At 39.5% G+C, this 19,296-nt stretch overlaps 1 protein-coding gene across 1 annotated transcript; it reads right to left on the bottom strand.

Annotated features, from left to right (window-relative positions):
• Window positions 1-2,012: 2,012 nt before the first annotated feature.
• pkib (protein kinase (cAMP-dependent, catalytic) inhibitor beta) lies at window positions 2,013-15,823 on the bottom strand (the record flags this gene model as incomplete). The annotated part of the gene is made up of 2 exons (XM_080046059.1): window positions 2,013-2,095; window positions 15,682-15,823. The coding sequence occupies 2 exons, from the start codon at window positions 15,821-15,823 to the stop codon at window positions 2,013-2,015; spliced, it is 225 nt and encodes a 74-aa protein (XP_079902185.1).
• Window positions 15,824-19,296: the final 3,473 nt, after the last annotated feature.

Here is a 19,296-nt window from a genome sequence, read left to right on the forward strand (position 1 = left end):
GGCTATGTCCCTAGTGTGGCTGAAACTACTTATATTGAATCATATTCCAATCATTTAAATATAATCCTTCTAAATGTTAAGGTGAAGCACTAAGATGAACACACAGCATGGTATAAAAATGACACCATTCAACACATAGACCTATGATGTAAAGCGTGTGGGTTTATTATGGCAACACCAGAAAGAATCAACACAAGGGATTCAGTCCAGCACGATAAAATATACGTGATTGGGACACTACAAAATACACTTTCATGCGGATATGATTCAATCATATCTGCATGAAAGTGTCCTTCACACAGCTTTAGATCAGACTGTGTGGACACTTGTTGTGGTCCGGCATTAGAAGTAGAAGTACAGCAGCAGCACACCAGGCTGGCTGCGTTGCATTTGTGAATCACATCCACATAAAGACACGACCAGCGGCGAAAAACATCTTCAAAGAGAGACAATTACAGAACAACATTTCGTTGAGGGGTTACAGTAATGTTGAGTAGAGTCTGGAAAACCATAGGCGGCCGGCATGTATGACACGCATTGGTTTCCACTAGAATACAGTATATACACATGTATACACAGTGAGCAGTGTGGGGGGATGGGTGATGAGCGTGGTGGCCTCATGCTGTGTTTCTTGCATCCTTTTCACAGCTCTGCTCAAGTGTTGATGAGTGTGTTGAAGACTTTTCCTCCGTGCAGAGAGAGTGAGGAACACATTGTGGCGGTGGCAGTGGTGTTGCTTGCTCCTGTGCTCAGTCATTGTGCATATGCTGCTATGAGAAGCATGTGTGGGGAGAACTTGAAGCCTCGACCCCCAGCAGTGTGTGGAATGTTACAAAAGTGTTTTATTCTTGAGTTTTCATTTACAGTTCAAGCAGTCTGGAGGTGAAAGGATAGCTCCTGTTTTAAAAAGTGAGGAAATATCAGTAGCCCCAACAAAGAGTCCATAACAGTACTTCACAGAGAAAGAACACAACACAGGTTTTGGGTCGTGAACTGCCACGAAGCACATTTTTTCAAAGTTTTTCGGAAAAAGTCGAGACTTTCTAAAGCAGCCTTGAGCCAAAAAAACAAAAAGTATTCTATCAGTTTTATAATGTACACTGCTGGCAGTGGGACACTTACAGTATTCTCTAAAGGAAAGTCTCAATAAATCAACGGCTCCTTAAATCACATGGACACCTACAAACAAATGGATCCAATCCCTGCTAGGATCTAAACAGTCTGGTGAAAAGGTTAAAAACTGTCATTTACAATGTATATATATCGTACAGTACAACAGTCTGAGATTTTAAGCCATACAGTAGATAATACACATGTAGTGTAAAAGCATAAGGGAGGAAAGACGACATAAAGACATCCCAGTTTGCTTAAATATAACGTTATTCCTACGTCACATGCCACTTTGAATCTGGTCGCATTAAAACGCTTAAAACCACAACAGGCTGCTATCAAACTCCCTCCTGCTAGTCAATGTCAAGTACCACACATCAAACAGAAACCAGCAGGAAATTAAAATAATTGTACATGTTACAGTTGGACTTGTGAGTCCCAGTTTTTACTTCAGTTTTAAATAAATCATACAAAAATAGTAGTGCACACTGTTCACATTCTGACTTGATCCATTTCATACTCAGTGTAGTGTCCGCTGTGAGTGTGTTACTCACCTACACACACACACACACACACACACACACACACACACACACACACACACACACACACACACACACACACACACACACACACACACACACACACACACACACACACACACACTGGTTCCTAGCTAAAGTGACATCTGACTTTTCAGATAGGGCTGCCAAACAGTCCTAAAATCCAGGGTCCAGTCCCTTGGGGGGAGTTGTCAGTATGTCACTCTCCCTCCGTGGCTCGGCTGCTTTTGTCAAACAGACTGACTGTCCCCAGAGTATCAGTCCTCCTCTGTCCGTCTGGCCCCTCAGCTGATCATTGCAGGTCTCCGTAGAGGTTAATAAAGGGAGTCCTATCCACCCCTATGACCCATCTTTCCCCTCACTGCTCTCCGGAGGACCAGGAGGCTCCTCTGAAGTGGGCGACTGGGCCCCTCCTGGACCATCTGCTCACAAACCCAAAACAGACAAATTATGGCGAGACACTGCAGTTGAATAGGGTAACATTATTAACTTATAGATATGTAACTTATAATTTTTTTAAAAATCTTAGAAAAACTTTGCTGACAGACTTAACAAATTCATCAATAAGCACTATTTACTAACTGACAGCCAATATGGATTCAGACCCAACCGATCCACTTCATTAGCAGTCATTGAGCTAATTGAAAAGATAACAAATTCCTTGGACCAAAATAATTGTGCAGCTGGTGTTTTTACTGATCTGAAAAAAGCATTTGATACCATAAATCACAACAGATTAATCAATAAATTAAAACGGTATGGTTTCAGGGGGGTTGTGTTAAACTGGCTGAGGAGCTAGCTACATAACAGGCAACAGTTTGTGAAGATGGGTGAACATATGTCATCTTATTTGGACATTGCTTGTGGGGTCCCCCAGGGGTCAGTGCTGGGGCCAATTTGTTTTATTCTCTACATAAATTAAATATGTAAAACATCAAAGATTTTACAATTTGTGTTATTTGCAGATGACACAAATATTTTTTGTACGGGAGAGGACTTGCAGCAGCTTCTGGAGTTAATTACATCTGAAATGAGCAAATTAAAAAGGTGGTTTGACAAAAATAAATTATCATTGAATTTAAGCAAAACAAAAATAATTTTTGGAAATTGTAATTTAAATAATGATGTAAATGTTAAGATATATGGTGTTATTATTGAAAGAGTGTATGTAAATAAATTCCTGGGTGTCACAATAGACCATAAGCTCAGCTGGAAACCTCACATAAAACATGTTAAATCTAAACTGTCACGAAGCATCTTAGTCCTGTGTAAAGCAAAACATATATTGGATCAAAAATCATTGCATATTCTCTACTGCTCAATGATCTTACCTTATTTAAATTACTGTGTGGAGGTCTCGGGGACCACTTACAAAAGCTCACTGCTATCACTAGTCACACTTCAAAAACGAGCCATAAGAATAATCAATAAAGCAGGATATTATAATCACACCAACCTCCTCTTTTTACATACCCTTATCATAAAGTTCAATGACCTGGTCAGGGGCGTTGCACCAAATTCTGGGCCCCTATACAGGAAGTCCTGATGGGCCCTCTGAGAGGCGGTCTTACAATACAAACATGTAAAAGCTATGTTTGTCTATAGTCCAAAACGTATGAGTGACTGGTCCCTCTCTGAGTCAGATAACAACACAATGTTTCTATTGATGAATGACCAAATCATTACACGTACATGAACACAACCCCTGGTCTAATGACTCTTAATAACCATACACACATACAGTGTCCTGTGATTAATCTGATTAAAAATTGTAATCGTTTGACAGCCCTAAAAATTACCTATATCGTGATATAAGATTTGGTCCATATCGCCCAGCCCTAATATCAAGTTGTATATATGTATAAATTGTAAATATCAAATATAGTATCGCCAATTGTATAGATATATTGTATAGAGATTATAAGGAATACAAGAAGCTAATATAATAAATATAATTTTTTTAACTGTGGAAAAGGGGTAGGATTAAATAAGTTTATACTTCTTCCTACTCCTTTTCAGGCATATATCAATATATGTAATTTGTTTTCTTTTTGTGAAATAATTTAAACAATTTTTTTTATTGTATTTTCATGCTTTTCATTTTTGTTTTTGTATGTCTGAAATAAATTCAATCAATCAATCAATCATGAAACTTTGCCAGTTTATTACTAACATACAATTATTTTTTGTATTACATTATTTTAAGAAATGTTTTAAGAAATTTGGCAATATCTAACTAATTATGATTACATATATGCATCTATTTAAAAACTAAAAATCTAGATGTCGGATAACATCAAAGTTAGAATATTCTTTATATTTCTACAACATATTAGTGTCCAAATAATTTTTACATAACAGATTTTAGAAACAGGCTTTTTTGGATAAATGGCAAAGCAGGGCCGCTGCTAAGCTTTTGGGTGCCCTAAACTTAAATTGTCAGCTAGCCCCCCCCCCCCCCCCAAAAAAAAAAACACCAAGATGCTCACGCGGAATGTTTTTGTCCTTGCAAGATCTGATGAGTTTTTGCGAACAGCATTTACTAACAGAAAGAACAGGTTAACACAGTGGTTCCCTACCTTTTTGGGCTGTGACCCCATTTTGACATAAAACATTTCTGGCAACCCCAGAGACATTTTTTTTTCTATAATTAGTTTTTTGAACATACTGTGTTGCAAATGCAGAGTAGCCAGGATTAGTGCACAAATTGACATCCCTGCACATCGTTTTTACCATTTCGATAGCAGCTGGCAATATTAATGTCTATTCTATGCAGCTTCATAGCCTTAGCAATTAGATAGCTCACCTCCAAAGAAACGTTCAGGGCCTATTCACTACCAGTCACAGCCTTTTTGAAGTACACTTTGCTGCCTATTCAGCTTGGCAAATTTATTTTTGTAAGAAGAACTTGGTTTGCAGAGACGCCCTTTGTGTGTTGTCTGAAAGTGCCTTTTGAGTTTGAATTTGGGAGACTGTGGTGGGGACCCTGGCCCTTCTAGGGAGGTCCTGAAGAAAAATTTGAAACTTATAATGTAAAATTCATCAATCTGGTGCACTTTGAGAATAAAACTAAGGCTAAATCAACCATAATTTTTGGAAGCACAGAATTACCAAAAAGCAGAACGTACAGGTTTAATTTTAGGTTTAATTTTTTTTTTTAGGTTTAGTTTTGGGAATTTTTAAAATAATCCCTTATCCCGACGCTCCTTCTCTCTTTGAAGTCTTTGTTTATTTTTTTTAATGACTCAATATAGGCCCCTGATCTTCGTGGCCCCGAACAATGTTATTTAAAAAATTATTAAGGAGATCACGTGATGCACCGACCCGGATAGACGTGGGAAAATCAGCTCCCCGCTGAACTGCTATAAACTCTATTTTTTAACAAATATTTCACCAGTGGAAAGCTCTGAAGGGGGCACGTTTGATTTACAATGTCAATCGATGCATTCTTTACGCTCCCTGGGTCGAGCAAGAAGAACAAAACAGTCCGTAAAAAGGAAGCTAAAGCTAAAGCTAAAGCTGCACAGGCTAACGCAGCCTTTAGCCAAAACAATGAGCTTGATTCGGAGGATGAAGCAGAGGTAGCGTTCGGGACCAACTCCACCGCCAACGAAGAGCTAAGTGAACAACGAGACCAAAGCATTGTGGACTGTGTTACTGCAAACATAGAACGGATGTTAGACCGCAAACTAGCCAACATAATCAAGCCAGTTAGCGAAGTCTCGGAGAAACTTGACAGTCTAATACAGCGGATGGGGACGGTCGAACAGCGGGTCTCGGACCTCGAGGACGTGTCGGCAGCATCAACTCCCCGGATGAGAGACATGGAAGTTCAACTGCAGAAGGCAATAGACCGTCTGGAATCCTATGAAAACCAGAGCCGACGCCAAAACGTGAGAATAATCGGCCTGAAAGAAGGTCTCGAGGGCAAAACACCGGTCAATTTTTTTGAAAAATGGATACCAGATATCTTGGATATGCAAACCGACCGCATCCAGCTTGAGAGAGCGCATCGCACGGGCCCGCCGACAAGAGAGGCCGGTAAAGCGGGACCGAGAGCGATCTTGGTGAGGCTCCACGATTATACTGACAAACAGAAAATCCTGCAAGCAGCGAGAAACAAAGGTACGCTAAACATCGACGGCAGCAACGTGTCTTTCTACCAGGATTTCTCCGCGGAGGTTGTGAGGAAGAGGAAGGAATCTGCAGATGCCCGTAAACACATGAGAGAAGCTGGAATACGCTACTCTTTTCTGTACCCCGCTATCATCAAAGTATTCCACCCCAATGGCACCAGCTCCTCTTTTTCCACCGTCAAGGAAGTCAACGAATACATCGGCAAAGTGACTGCATCAAAATAATCTTCTGAATATGTTGGTCTTCACATCTGATCAGTCTCAGGTATGATTGTAAAGTGTTAAAAAAAAATTGCCTCGCGTGAACTGAAGTGCAATAGAGGCTTCCCGTTTTCTATTTTATTTTTCTTGCGAAATGAGTATTTACAAGCTGGTATTTTACAGTGGCAGTTCAGTAGGGGAAACTGAACCTTTTATTTGTGCTACTGATCCTCATAGCTGTACTTATTAGGATTTAATAGTACAACTAAGTACCTTTTTTTTTATTTATTTTTTCTCTCTTTTCTTTTTGGTGTGTTTTTTTTTGTTATGCACCGTCTTGATGTATCAATGTTTGTGGTGTTTCTGGGCTTGTTGTTCAGTTTTTGCTCAGAACACATTTCTAGGTTCAATAGAACTGTTCTTTTACTTAATGCTACAGGCTGGTCCACCTCACACGAGATGGCTATACTTAATTGTGACATGCATATCATAGCACTATTTTGTGTAAATGACTATTAAGATAAGCACATGGAATATTAAGGGATCTAATAATGTGGTAAAGAGGAAATCCATCTTAAATACTTTGAAAAAAGACAAGATTCAAATAGCCCTTCTACAAGAGACTCATTTAGAAGACGAAGAGCACAAAAAATACTGCAGGGAATGGGTAGGTCAAATCTTCTTTTCATCATACTCTACAAGTAAGAGAGGTGTAATCATTTTGCTGCATAAAAATCTCCCGTTTACTGTCACAGCTACTTTCAAAGACACTGAAGGCAGATATGTTCTGGTTAAAGGGGTATTACACGGTGAAAATATTCTATTTGGTAATGTTTACGCCCCTAATATCCAGGATGAAAACTTTTATGCATCTCTACTTTGTCAAATAGCAGACATGGACTGTCCCAACATGATAATTGGGGGTGACTTTAATTGTGCCTTATGCCCAATGATGGATAGACTTCCCCCTCAGACGAATATATCTAAAAATGCCAAGTCTGTTTTAAATATTAATAAGGAATTTGATCTCTTGGACATATGGAGACATTGTAACCCACTTTCAAAACAATATACATTTCACTCTCAGCCCCATTCGTCAGCTTCGCGTATTGACTATATTTTTGTTTCTAGGTGTCTTTCACATTTAGTTGAACATGTAGATATAGGCCACATTGCTCTCTCAGACCACGCTCCTGTAGTCATGGCTATGCAACCGCTTAGACCAAATGATCGTTCATATTCTTGGAGAATGAATGCAATTCTGCTTATGGATGAAAAATGTATAAAATATCTGGCAGACCAAACTGATTCATTCCTAGAGACAAATGATAAGAATGGAGCTGATCCAAGACTTGTTTGGGACACTTATAAGGCCTACATGAGGGGTATGATTATATCATATAGGGGAGAACGGGGTAATTTGTCACATGGGTTGGATGTCACATTCGTTATATCTCGCCACCAGAGCGCGCTAGCTCTGAAATGTTGATATAAAAAAGGTCCAGAATTGGGATCAGAGGTCACATACATAGACTTCTTTGGAGTTAGACTGCTGCATTTCAGGTGAGAGGATGTTTTGTGTTTTTCATGTCAAATTCAAAATATTTTGCTTCTCAGTATTTTTCTTCTAGGCTTTTACACAATGGGTTTATAACAAAACACTTGTTACCCTCAGAAAGTGTGCAGGGTAAACTATAGTTTAGATTGTGGTTAGCAAGCTAATTAGTTGTCAGATGGTTGTTGGCCTTGATGCTAGCAAGAAATTCAAGTTGGGGTTGGTCGTCAAATTTTTTGGGGGGTTGGTTGTCACATGTTATCTCAAGGCTGCAGCCAGAAAAGGAACCCAATAACGAAAGAAATTGTCAAGCTGTATCCTCACTGACACCCCAGAGAAGGAAAGAATAGAGCAGGAAAAGGCAGCTAGCAAGCAAAAGAAAAAAGGGCAACAAAATCAAAACAACCCAGTGCATCCCAAACTAGACCAGCTGCCAAGGCTACAGAACGTTATGTAGGCCTATTCGTCAACTTGACAATGCAATTAAACATTCAAATTTGGTTCTGCCTCCTTGCCTTCTTTTTAAGATTTTTCCCATTAAGATAACATTGTGACAAACAACCCCATAGTGTGTGACAACCGACCCCTTGATGGGGTTGTTTGTCACAATGTGTCAGAGTGTCTTTGATGGTAAATTACTTCTTCATTACAATAAGTTGGAAAAAAAGAGAGACACACATTTCTAGCCAACACCTTAAGCTTCAATTTAATGTAGGAATGGCTATTGACAGATGTTTTGGTGATGAGCAATTCTCACTAGAGTAAAAAGTGTGCCTACTTACCCCGTTCTCCCCTACGAGTCGGAAGAAAAAAGAGCGAACTGCCAAACAACTTGAGATAGAAAACAAACTAAAAAAATTAGAGGAAGCCTATTATACAACAAAATCAGATGCAATCCTTATTGAACTAAAAACAACAAGAACAGCATTACATAATATGATAACAAGGAAGGCAGAAATTGATATTCTTTTCACTAAACAAAAATTTTTTGAACTTGCAAACAAACCAAATCGCTTCTTAGCACGGCTAGCAAGAAATGCCCCTGTAAAATCATATATATCAGCTATATTGGACGAGAATAATGAAAGACATATTAATAATTGTCAAATTAATGAGAGCTTCAAAAGATTCTATGCTAACCTATACAGTTCAGAGATTGACATGGAGAGGCTTAGAGCAGGTGACTTTTTAAATCGGTTATGTATTCCACAACTATCAGAGGAACAGTCAAACTTCTTGGACTCCCCTATTTCCATACTGGAAATTGATAAAGCCATCTCAACACTTCAATCAGGGAAAAGTCCAGGAGAAGATGGCTTTCCAGTAGAGTTCTTCAAGATAATGAAGGGGAAAATCAATAACCTTCTGCTAAGGGTTTTTAATAAATCCTTTGAGGAGTCTAGGCTCCCGGAATCTCTGTATAGGACCAACATAACATTAATACCAAAGAAAAATAGAAATCCAGAGCTATGCTCCTCCTATAGACCAATTAGCCTCCTTAATGTAGACAATAAAATACTATCCAAGATACTGGCTCTTAGACTAGAGAACATTGTATCTTCAATTGTGGATGCAGACCAGACAGGATTTATTAAAGGTCGAAATTCTTATCACAACACAAGACGCTTATTCCATATTATTCATTATCTTAATACCTTTAAAACGCCTGGGGCTATCGTTTCTATGGATGCTGAGAAGGCGTTTGATAGAATCGAGTGGGAATATATGTTTGATGTAATGAAAAGATTTGGTTTTGGGTCTGGCTTTCTGAGCTGGATTAGACTGCTTTACAAGGCACCTACAGCTTCTGTTCTGACTAATGGACTGTTGTCTGCTCCCTTTAAAGTGACAAGAGGCACGGCTCAAGGGAGCCCACTGTCTCCTATTTTGTTTGCACTGGCTATAGAACCATTAGCGTTGGCTATTAGGCAAAACCCAGATATTCAGGGGGTAACGCTTGGGTCAAAACAACACAAAATTCTGTTGTACGCTGATGATTGCCTTGTGACATTAACAAAACCTTCTAAATCATTAGCAGCATTAACGAAATGTATTGAGGAATTTGGCCCAATATCCGGTTATAAGGTAAATTTTGATAAATCCGAAATAATGATCCTAGACGATGGCATACATGCTGAACCATCCTACATTCGTCCCTTCCGTTGGGCTCCGTCTGGGTTTAATTATCTAGGAATTAAGGTCACACCCCAGCTTAATCAATTATATGCAGAAAATATTAATCCTTTGGTTAAAAGTATCAAAGAAATGTTAACAAGATGGAGGAGTCTCCCTGTCTCATTTCTAGGTAGAATCAACATCATCAAGATGACAGTCCTTCCAAAAATACTGTATCCCATGTCCATGCTGTTTGTGAATCTTAATACAGACAACATAAAAACTATCAATAAAGCCATATCGGACTTTATTTGGAACGGCAGGAAACCCAAGATCAAATTGGTAACACTACAGCTTCCAAAGGAGCAGGGTGGATGGGGTTTACCAAATATAGAATACTATATACTATCCTTACAAGCCAGGATTATTTCTTCTTGGGTGAATGAATGTGCAGACTCCCCATGGCTTAATATAGAGTCAGTTGTTTGTAAACCCTTCTGTCCTGTGAACCTGCTGGGTAAAAGCTCTAAAGAACTGCCAAATATTGCTAAAAACAATCATTTGATAACTAATGTATTGCTGGCTTGGAGAAAGCTTTCTAAAATATTCCATAACACTCATCCTCTTCGCTTTATAACAACATTGACAGATAACCCTGAGCTTTCCCCATTGGGAAGTGGATCAGACTTCACACTTTGGCAAAAAGCGGGTGTTGTCAGGGTATTTGACCTTTTTGAGAATGGGAAATTTAAGACATTTGAAGCACTGAAATCTCAATATCATATTCCAAATAGAGACTTCTACAAATATTTACAGGTCAGACACTTTGTGTATAAGATAAACAATTCGCTGGAAACCCCACACGACTCCCATCCGTTAGATAGATTTTTTCTGAACTATAAACAGCAAAAACATTTTATATCCAAGTTCTATTCTGAGATGTTGAGCTTGAATCAAGGCAAACTTGCATGCTTAAGAACATCATGGTGTAATTTGCTTAACTGTGTAATAGAAGATGATGCGTGGGATGAGATCTTGCGACTGCCCTCCAAAATTTCAATTTGTAACAGATATAAAGAGTCACAATATAATATTTTACATAAGGTCTACATATCGCCCTATATCTATAGCAAGTTTACAACAGGAGCCTCTCCAAACTGTCCAAAATGAAAATCTCATGTAGGTACAAGGTTGCATTGCTTGTGGGAATGCGAAAAAACTAAAATATTTTGGAAGGCAGTATGCACAGGTATCAGTACAGCAATAGGTCAGCAGGTATCATTAGACCCACTTCTTTGTCTGCTTGGAAATATCCCTGTTTCTCTTAAAAATAATGAAGATGTGATTCAGTCGCTTTTAATGCTAGCGAGAAAAGCCATAATGGTGAAATGGGTCGGTGAGGACCCTCCCTCTGTTTCCACATGGAAATCTCTCATCTTGGATGTTGTGACCCTGGAAAGACTCAGACACTACATTAATGGAAAGACTCAGCTTTTTCTGCAAAAATGGAGGAAACCACTGGAACTTTTGGGACTGGACTATATTTTGAATTTGAATAGATAGAAGTAATGTTTTACAATGATCACAAATGTGTTATGGATACAATGGAAATGGCTTTGTCACATATTGTACTTGTACTGCTGTCACTGTTAAAACAAGTATCTCGCTTAACTATTAATATCATCTTTAATATTTTACTATATGGACCGGTCTGGTAGCAATGTTGTACGTTTATTGTTGTTTATTGTGTTGTTTGTACATTTGTCTTAAAAAAAGAAAAATGTAATAAACAGAGCTTTAAAAAAAAAAAAAAAGTATTAAACTGTACTGCCACATGATAGGCCCCTGATCTCCCCTGGGTAGGCTATACTTAGGGGAAACATCTAAACTGCCCGAATTGAGTGATAGGTTACACAATTAAGAAAAAACAACGATGGGCCTGTTCATAACTAATTTATATATTTTTTGTAATGTAATGATTATCATGACATTTTTTAAGAAACCTCAATTTTGGGGGGCCCCTGGATCATCTTTTTTTCCTTTGTAAAATATAAGAAAAAAATATATATATATATAAAAAACAGCTGCCCCCCCCCCCATTTTTTTGGGGGGGGGCCTCCAGGTACTTGGTGACCTACGCGCTCTGCGTACCCTGCGTATAGGGAGCGGCGGCCCTGTGTCAAAGTGTTCCTGGGCAAGACACTGAACCCCGAATTGTTCTCACAGTAGTAGCCCTGCTAGTAGCTGCTGCTATCGGTGTATGAAAAAGATGTATGAGGAGGTGTGCCTGCCTCCAGTTGTAAGTCAATATGGATAAAAGCGTCTGCCAAATAACATGTAATGTAATAACAAAAATACAAAAAAAAATAAAAAAACATTTTGTTTTAAGAACAAAATTAAGCACAAATCAGACGATTGAATAGTGCTTAGAATCATGATGGGAGTATAAAAGTATAAAAGAAGATATTTTATGGAATCAAAATAGCCAAAAAATCTAGGATGGCCAAAGGATTTTTCCTGCGATGTCTCTCCTCAAACTATTAAAATTCCACGGTCGCCAATAAAGTTGGACTAAAATGTTTTTGACCTCTTCTCATGAAATGACTGTGATAATGTGATTAATTTTTGATAGATAAAGTGTTTATCTTTTCAAAATGTTATTGATCAATATCATCCAAACATGTCACAGTGAAAATTAAACCACAATTAACCTTTGCAAACTAGGCAAAAATTCTCCAGGATGTCCCTGTACACAAAGGCGTTGACGTTTCCATCCAGCACCACCAATGGGGTTTTTCCTCCATAATGAAAACCAGCCCATACCATTCCTGAGCCGCCACCTGCTTGAGTGGTTTCCTGCATGCTTCCTGGATGGTCATCACAGAGGTTCTTACCATGCACATCACCGCACCCTTTGTCTTTCATCTACAGTTTAGGCCAAAATTATTCACTTTTTTAAAATTTTAATCTTTTTTGCTGTCACAGACAGAGCAAGGAATGTTTAATACAGCTTTTCCAAACATCTTACTTTTATTTTGGATTATTACATTATTTTACTTTGCAAACGGAAACAAAATTATTTCATAAAAAACCACAAACTACCACAGTCAAAGTGATTATTCCTCCGGATGCTTATAGTCAATTGTGTATCCTTTTTGCTGGATAACAGCCTGCAGTCATTTGTTGCAGTTTTCAACATGGTCTCACACACATCTCATGAGCAATCCCAGCCCATTCTTCTTTGGCGAAGCTCTCAAGCTCCTCTAGATTTGATGGTCTTCTGGCATGGACTTTGGTCTTCAGTCCACCCCACAGATTTTCAATGGGCTTCAAGTCAGGGCTTTGTGCAGACCATTCCATAACGTTCACTTTGGTCTTCTGGAGGTAGTTCTTCATCAGGAGCGACGTATGTTTTGGGTCGTTGTCATGATGGAAGACAAAGCGATGACCCAGACCCAGTTTTGCTGCTGACTGCTTGAGGTTTTCCTCACATATCCTTCTTTCTTCATGATTCTACCATCTTGACGAGATTCCCAGTTCCAGAACCACTGAAGCATCCACACAGCATAATACTCCCACCACGTGTTTCACTGTTGGGACGGTGTTCTTTGTGAGAGGGATCCCTTACTCTGTCAACTCTCCCTGAGATTTCAATTTTTTATTCAATCCCGATAAAGGGTTTTTCCGGGGAGTTTTTTCTCAGTCGAGGTAAGGGTGTAAGGGCATGGTGTCATCCTGTATGGAATGTAAAGCCCACTGAGGCAAATGCCTATTTGTTATATCGGGCTATATAAATAAAACTGATTTGATTTGATTTGATTTCACTTTGGGTTGTACCCCTCTCACTTCTTTCTACAAACATAAGCAGCGTGCGTCTCTATGGCCAAAGAGCGCTAGTTTTGTCTCATCTGACCAAAGGACATGCTTCCAGTAAACTAAAAATAATCTATAATAATCTTTCTCCAGGTTGTCGTTAGCATACTTCAGTCTGGCTTCAAGGTGTCTCTTCTGCAGAAGTGGAGTTTTTCTTGGTCTGCAACCTCGCAGTCCGTTTCTGTGCAGGGTTCTAGTTATTGTCTTCTTTGAGACAACAATTTCCAACCTGGCGAAGTCATTCACTAGTGTTTTGGCAGTTGTTCTCTTTAGACCAGGGGTCTCCAACCTTTTTTCAACTGAGAGCTACTTTGAAAAAATGTAAGTGGCCAAGAGCTACTTGTATCAAATCGCTTATATTTATTTACATAGCACACATCAAATGAATTAAGCTTCTGTTTGTACACGTGTGAAATTGCATACCTAATGCTTTTCATAAATCATTTCCCATCAAAGGTCCAAGAACACATTACTTTACACTTTTTGTGGGCCACATATCACTGAAAATTGACATCAATGTCTATTACACTTCTTATTGTGACGCAACAGTGTTTCCCCCAGGAAATGTCTTAGTCAAGGCGGTCACCACCCAGGTGTGGAGGAGGCGCGGCGCAACGCGGCGCGCTGAAAATTTTGGGGGTATTTTGCTCAAAGATGCCAATACGCACTACAGAAATAAACAACTGCTTATTTGAATAAAACAGACAACTGACCTTACAGTTGTACATTTTTAAAGTTCCTTTTTGGATAGGGGGCTGTTGTGAGATTATTGTGGACAATTAGGCCTACTGTGATAACCTATAATTCATTAATGGTTATTATTAGCCTACTTGCTTGATTTCTTTTTAAATACAGAGGTTATTGGTCGTTTTGGAACATGTATTTCCCAATTTAAAACGTAAAAATAAAGCAGCATTGAAAATTCAGAAAATAAATCTTGTATGGCTACACTAGCAGGCTGTTTTACAAATAACTCAATAGTTGAAATAATAAATAAAATGTGTTTTCCCCTTAAAATGATTAAATACATTTATGCAAAGGTCAAAGACAGTGCATGCCGTAGTCATGCATGGCCGCATGCAGAGCCGCACAGCAGCACACACACCAGCTGATAGAGAAACGCTTTGAGACACATGTGAACATTTATTTACCGCAAATCGCAAAGTTTTGACCATGGGAAGAGGTGCATTTACCTTCATCAGATTTTTAACTTGTAAAACTTTTTTTTTTTTTACAAGTCGGTCAACCTATCAGGCGAGCTACTGAAAACCCGCCCGCGAGCTACCGGTAGCTCGCGATCGACCTGTTGGAGACCCCTGCTTTAGACACATCTCTCACTAGTTTTCTTTCCAGAGTCTTTAAATCTTTTGTTTCTTGCATCTGTGTACTGTGTGGCTCTCTTTCAATTTCTTGATGATACTTCTCACTTCAGTTCTTGACACTTGGAAGCGCTGTGATAACTTTGTATATCCATCTCCTGCTTTGTGAGCAGAACAATTCTTTTTTTAGTCTAAACCGATTTATTTTTGTTTTTGGCTTGATGCTGGCTCATGTGACATCTCAAACCCTTGCTGAAGTTTTTATACTGTGTGTAAATTGTAATATAACCCTGAGTTTTAACTTGATTTTACAAGCTTTGAGCATTACAAAGTTAAAGCACATCATTGCACAGCAGTGGTTTGCGCTATGGCTCAACACAAAGGTCAGTTATTCAGGGGGCTAATCATTTTCACCCTGGTAGTTTTTGTTTTTTGTGAAATAATTTTGTTTCTCTGTGCAAAGTAAAAAAATAAAAGTAGAATGTTTGGAAAAGCTGTGTTAAAAATTCCTTGCTCTGTTTGACAGCAAAAAAAAATTCAAAGTTACATTTTCGTAGAGTGGCTAATAATTTTGGCCTCAACTATATATGGTCAAGGGTATAGCGGCTCTCATCTAATCCAATTACATTTATGAGTTGATTACAGATTGAATTTGCCTCTCTGTGCTTATTAGTATTGCAGTATTCTCGCACAGCCAGACCAAACTACAGCTAGTAGTATGTTCTGGAACCACTACTAGTTGTCGATATCCGGTCAGCCAGACTAGTAATGAAATGATGGAAAGGAAAACAATGCGTAGGCTTCTTTACCTGTGAGGGACATTTCAGCCAGCTTTAGTGGCAGGTCGGTGGGGTTAACGCCCGCTGGTGAGCCCAGGATGTCAGGCAGGGCATTTCTCCTGCCTGAACGCCCCGACGTCGCAAAGTCCAACACTGGCTCCACTTCTGTCATCTTCGGATCCCTCTATGTTTAAAAGAGGGACAGAGAACCATGTTACATTTTTGCCTGCCCTTGTATATAGTCCTCTACAACAAGAGAGAAAGAGTATAGTATCTGTTTAGCTAAGTCTTGTAATAGTAAGGACTCAAATAACCCAGGACAGATCATTTATAAGGAAAGTTTTGTGTTTTCTAAACACCATACATTTCACAATAAATTCAATCCATAGTTATTTTATTATAACATCCAATGGAAATATCATTCATTTATTATATTTCTGTGTGGAGTGGCTAGTGAGCGGGCAATGGAGTAGGTTGTGTTTTTATTCAACATCTCCACCTTTGCTAAATTTAAATAAAAAAAAATTCAAACGTTTTGACGGTTGAAAATAACGCATAAAGCCATGAGGATGGGTAGGACCAAGAAAAAACACCAAAGACACTGGACGATCTTAAAGCCACTACGAGTAACATGGCACGTTGGCGTCCCCTTTGGACAAAAGCGGTAGTATTTTTACGACGCCCGCTGTCGCAAAGCTGTTTTCTAGCTCGTGCCAGGCGTGCGAGTGTGAACTGAGAAGGGCGCAATATAGTGCATGTCCGTGTGTTGAAAGTGTGAGGACTCTTTTCGGCTCCGTGAGAGTGGTTTTGACACTGCATCAACTAATGCCAGTCAGTCCTACACACCTGATTGCAATGAGTTGATGCAGCAGCGTCACCTAACTACTCTATCTCACGGAGCTGAAAGATTACGTGTCCTCACAGAAAGCGAATGAACGAGAGACGGCAGTTAGTATGGATCATGATGAGGTAATGTGTTTGTGTTGTTGATAGAATATATGATGTTATCTGATGATGGTGAAGCAAAGCAAACTTTGTGTTAGTACCAACCGCTCATTCATTTAGGACTAAACACTGCAGTCTAGTTTAGCTCTCGTGAAATTGTATACACGTTGCTTGGCAACGCCCTCGTCCCGCCCGTAGCCTATATCACTCTCCCTTTTAGCTTTTCTTCATTGCATTCTCTTTTTTTTCTTTGATGGTTCAGCCCCGTTATCAGTCATTATGACGACAAATAACTGTCTCAAACAAGGCTCCCGCTCCCCTTCCCTCACCTGGAGGGATAGACTTCTCAAATCGCGTTGCAGCGCCACACTGAAATCTGCGACCAATACGGATATGTGACCATAGAGCCTGCACGAGCGAACCGAAAATCGGACTGGGTGTGCGACCAGACCAAAAGCAGTAATAAAAACTATATAAAAACGTCTTTCTTTGCACTGATGTTCTCGTTTGCTGTTAAAGGTAATTTATGATTATCAGAGGAAACATGAGGCTGTTTAAAAGATATTTAAATGTTGCTCGTAGCCGCTTTAAGGGGAGTGAAAGTGACTTTTTGTCGAATGAGCTAGCTAGCGTTATCTCAAGAGACTCGGCTATCGCCAGTGATGACCTCTCAGCATCACAGATGGACTCCCCATCTTATATCATACAGGCCATTAGACAAATGGAAAACTCTATGTCATGACTCTCGACTTGGCAGTCTCCCCTCCTCCTCTGTGTGTTTTTCCATTGTCTGTCTCTGTTGGCATGTGGGCGTGGCAGCACTCCTGGGCAGACTGCTCCAGGTGCAGATCGTTGGCTAATCAGGATCTCTCTACTTAAGCCTGTGGACTCCAGTCATTCAGCGCCAGAGTATACTACGTTCCAGAGGGGTATGATCCAAGATCCGGATATCTTTGTTTATTGTTTTCTTTCTCGCTCCAGTTTGAGTTTTGTCCTAACTCTGTTCCTGTTTTCTTCCGTGCCAGTTACCTCCGCTGTTCACCTTACCTGCTCGCCTGCCTGCGGGTTTCCGGATATCCACTTGCCTCTGCTCGCCACGCCATTCAGCCGTCCAGTGTCCTGCCTGCCGGCCTGCCAGCCTTAATAAACATTGTTCTTAACTGACTACCTGGTGTCCGTACTGCTTTTGGGTTCAACCTCGAGCTATCACAACACTCTATGAACATAAGGTTTGACAACATAGTCATCCCTCGCTGGGGTGAAAACTAGCCTGGCCGCAAACTCTACCCGTATTACCAGCTTGGAGGAGACTCAAGGGTGCAATGATTAATCAACTAATAATCGACGACTAAATTTGTCGCAGACAAATTCAGTAATCGTTAGTAATCGCTTACGTCCTTGCGCATGTTTTCCCCACTGTGAAACTGAAATATACATTGTTTTTCCGGAGGTGGTAATGAAAGTAGGAAAGGAGTGAATCATCTTGCTTCCCTACTCTCTCAGATTGTTGCACATGTGCAATAGCAACCGATGGGACGAGACAGTAAACAAAACATAGCAAGATGGCAGCCGCCGCATTGCGTCCGATATCATCTAAAGTCTGGAAGCATTTCATTCTAAACTCTGAAAAAAAAACCAAGTCACTTGCAAAATATGTAGAGCAGAACTGGTTTGGCATGGGAGCACAACGGCAATTCTCGAGTATTTGAAGAGGAGGCACGTTGGACTTGAGGACAATGCAGACGCGCACTCACCTTGGTAAGATAGTATGCTCATATACAGTAGTGCATTTTTCTGCAGCGGGAATATCTCTATACCCTCAGTTTGAATATACAGTTTGAAATGCTTGCTGTTAACAAAATGCACTTTATTTTTTTTATTTTTTTATACTTTATTTTTTTATTTTTCACTTTTAGGGAAACACATACATTGAAAAAAACAACAACAACAAAACAGTAAGGTCACTGAAGAAAGGGCATAATAAAGCTTCACATCTACAATCAAGACACGTTACGGGTTACATTCCTAGTATTCTTAAGAGGGGATGGACACAAAATCAGAGTGTCACCAGCATGTCATCACAGTTCTGCTAGTCCAAATTCAGTCCAGCATAGGAAACCAAAGTGGCTGGGTCTTAATGGCTTTTATCCAAGACGCATGCCTCAAAGTCCAGTGTAAGTTTAATCAGACCAGACACAGATGAAGAAGTAGGAGGGGAGGGAACAAATTTAAATAAATAAATAAATAAAACGGTACATTCCATGCGATAGTGCTAGTAGAACACGTACTTGTCTTACTAATGGGATGACCATTTTAACCAGTACTTCTTAAATTTATCAATACAAAGCCTAAGGCTGAATGTAAGTTTTTCCATCTTGTATATTTCTTTTACAATTGCTGACCACTCTCTTTTGGATGGTGGTTCCTTGTTAATCCGTGTACCTTCCGTTCAATCCATATCCGTTTGGAAATCAAAACACGAAAAACGAAAAGTGACCTGTTTTTTTGATAATCATCCTCTCATCTACATCATATATAATACTAAAACACGTTTTTATCCATTTTTAATCACAATTCATGACCAGGATATCAAATATGAGAATAATGGCCTAAATGTCGATTTTGAAAAATACATGTTTCAACTTAGTGAAAGAAGTGCGTGCGCACGCGTGTGCGTGTGTGTGCGCCCAGAGGCGAACT

The sequence above is a fragment of the Ammodytes marinus genome (assembly GCF_949987685.1).
Source record: "Ammodytes marinus genome assembly, chromosome: 17".
Taxonomy (NCBI): Eukaryota; Metazoa; Chordata; class Actinopteri; order Uranoscopiformes; family Ammodytidae; genus Ammodytes; species Ammodytes marinus.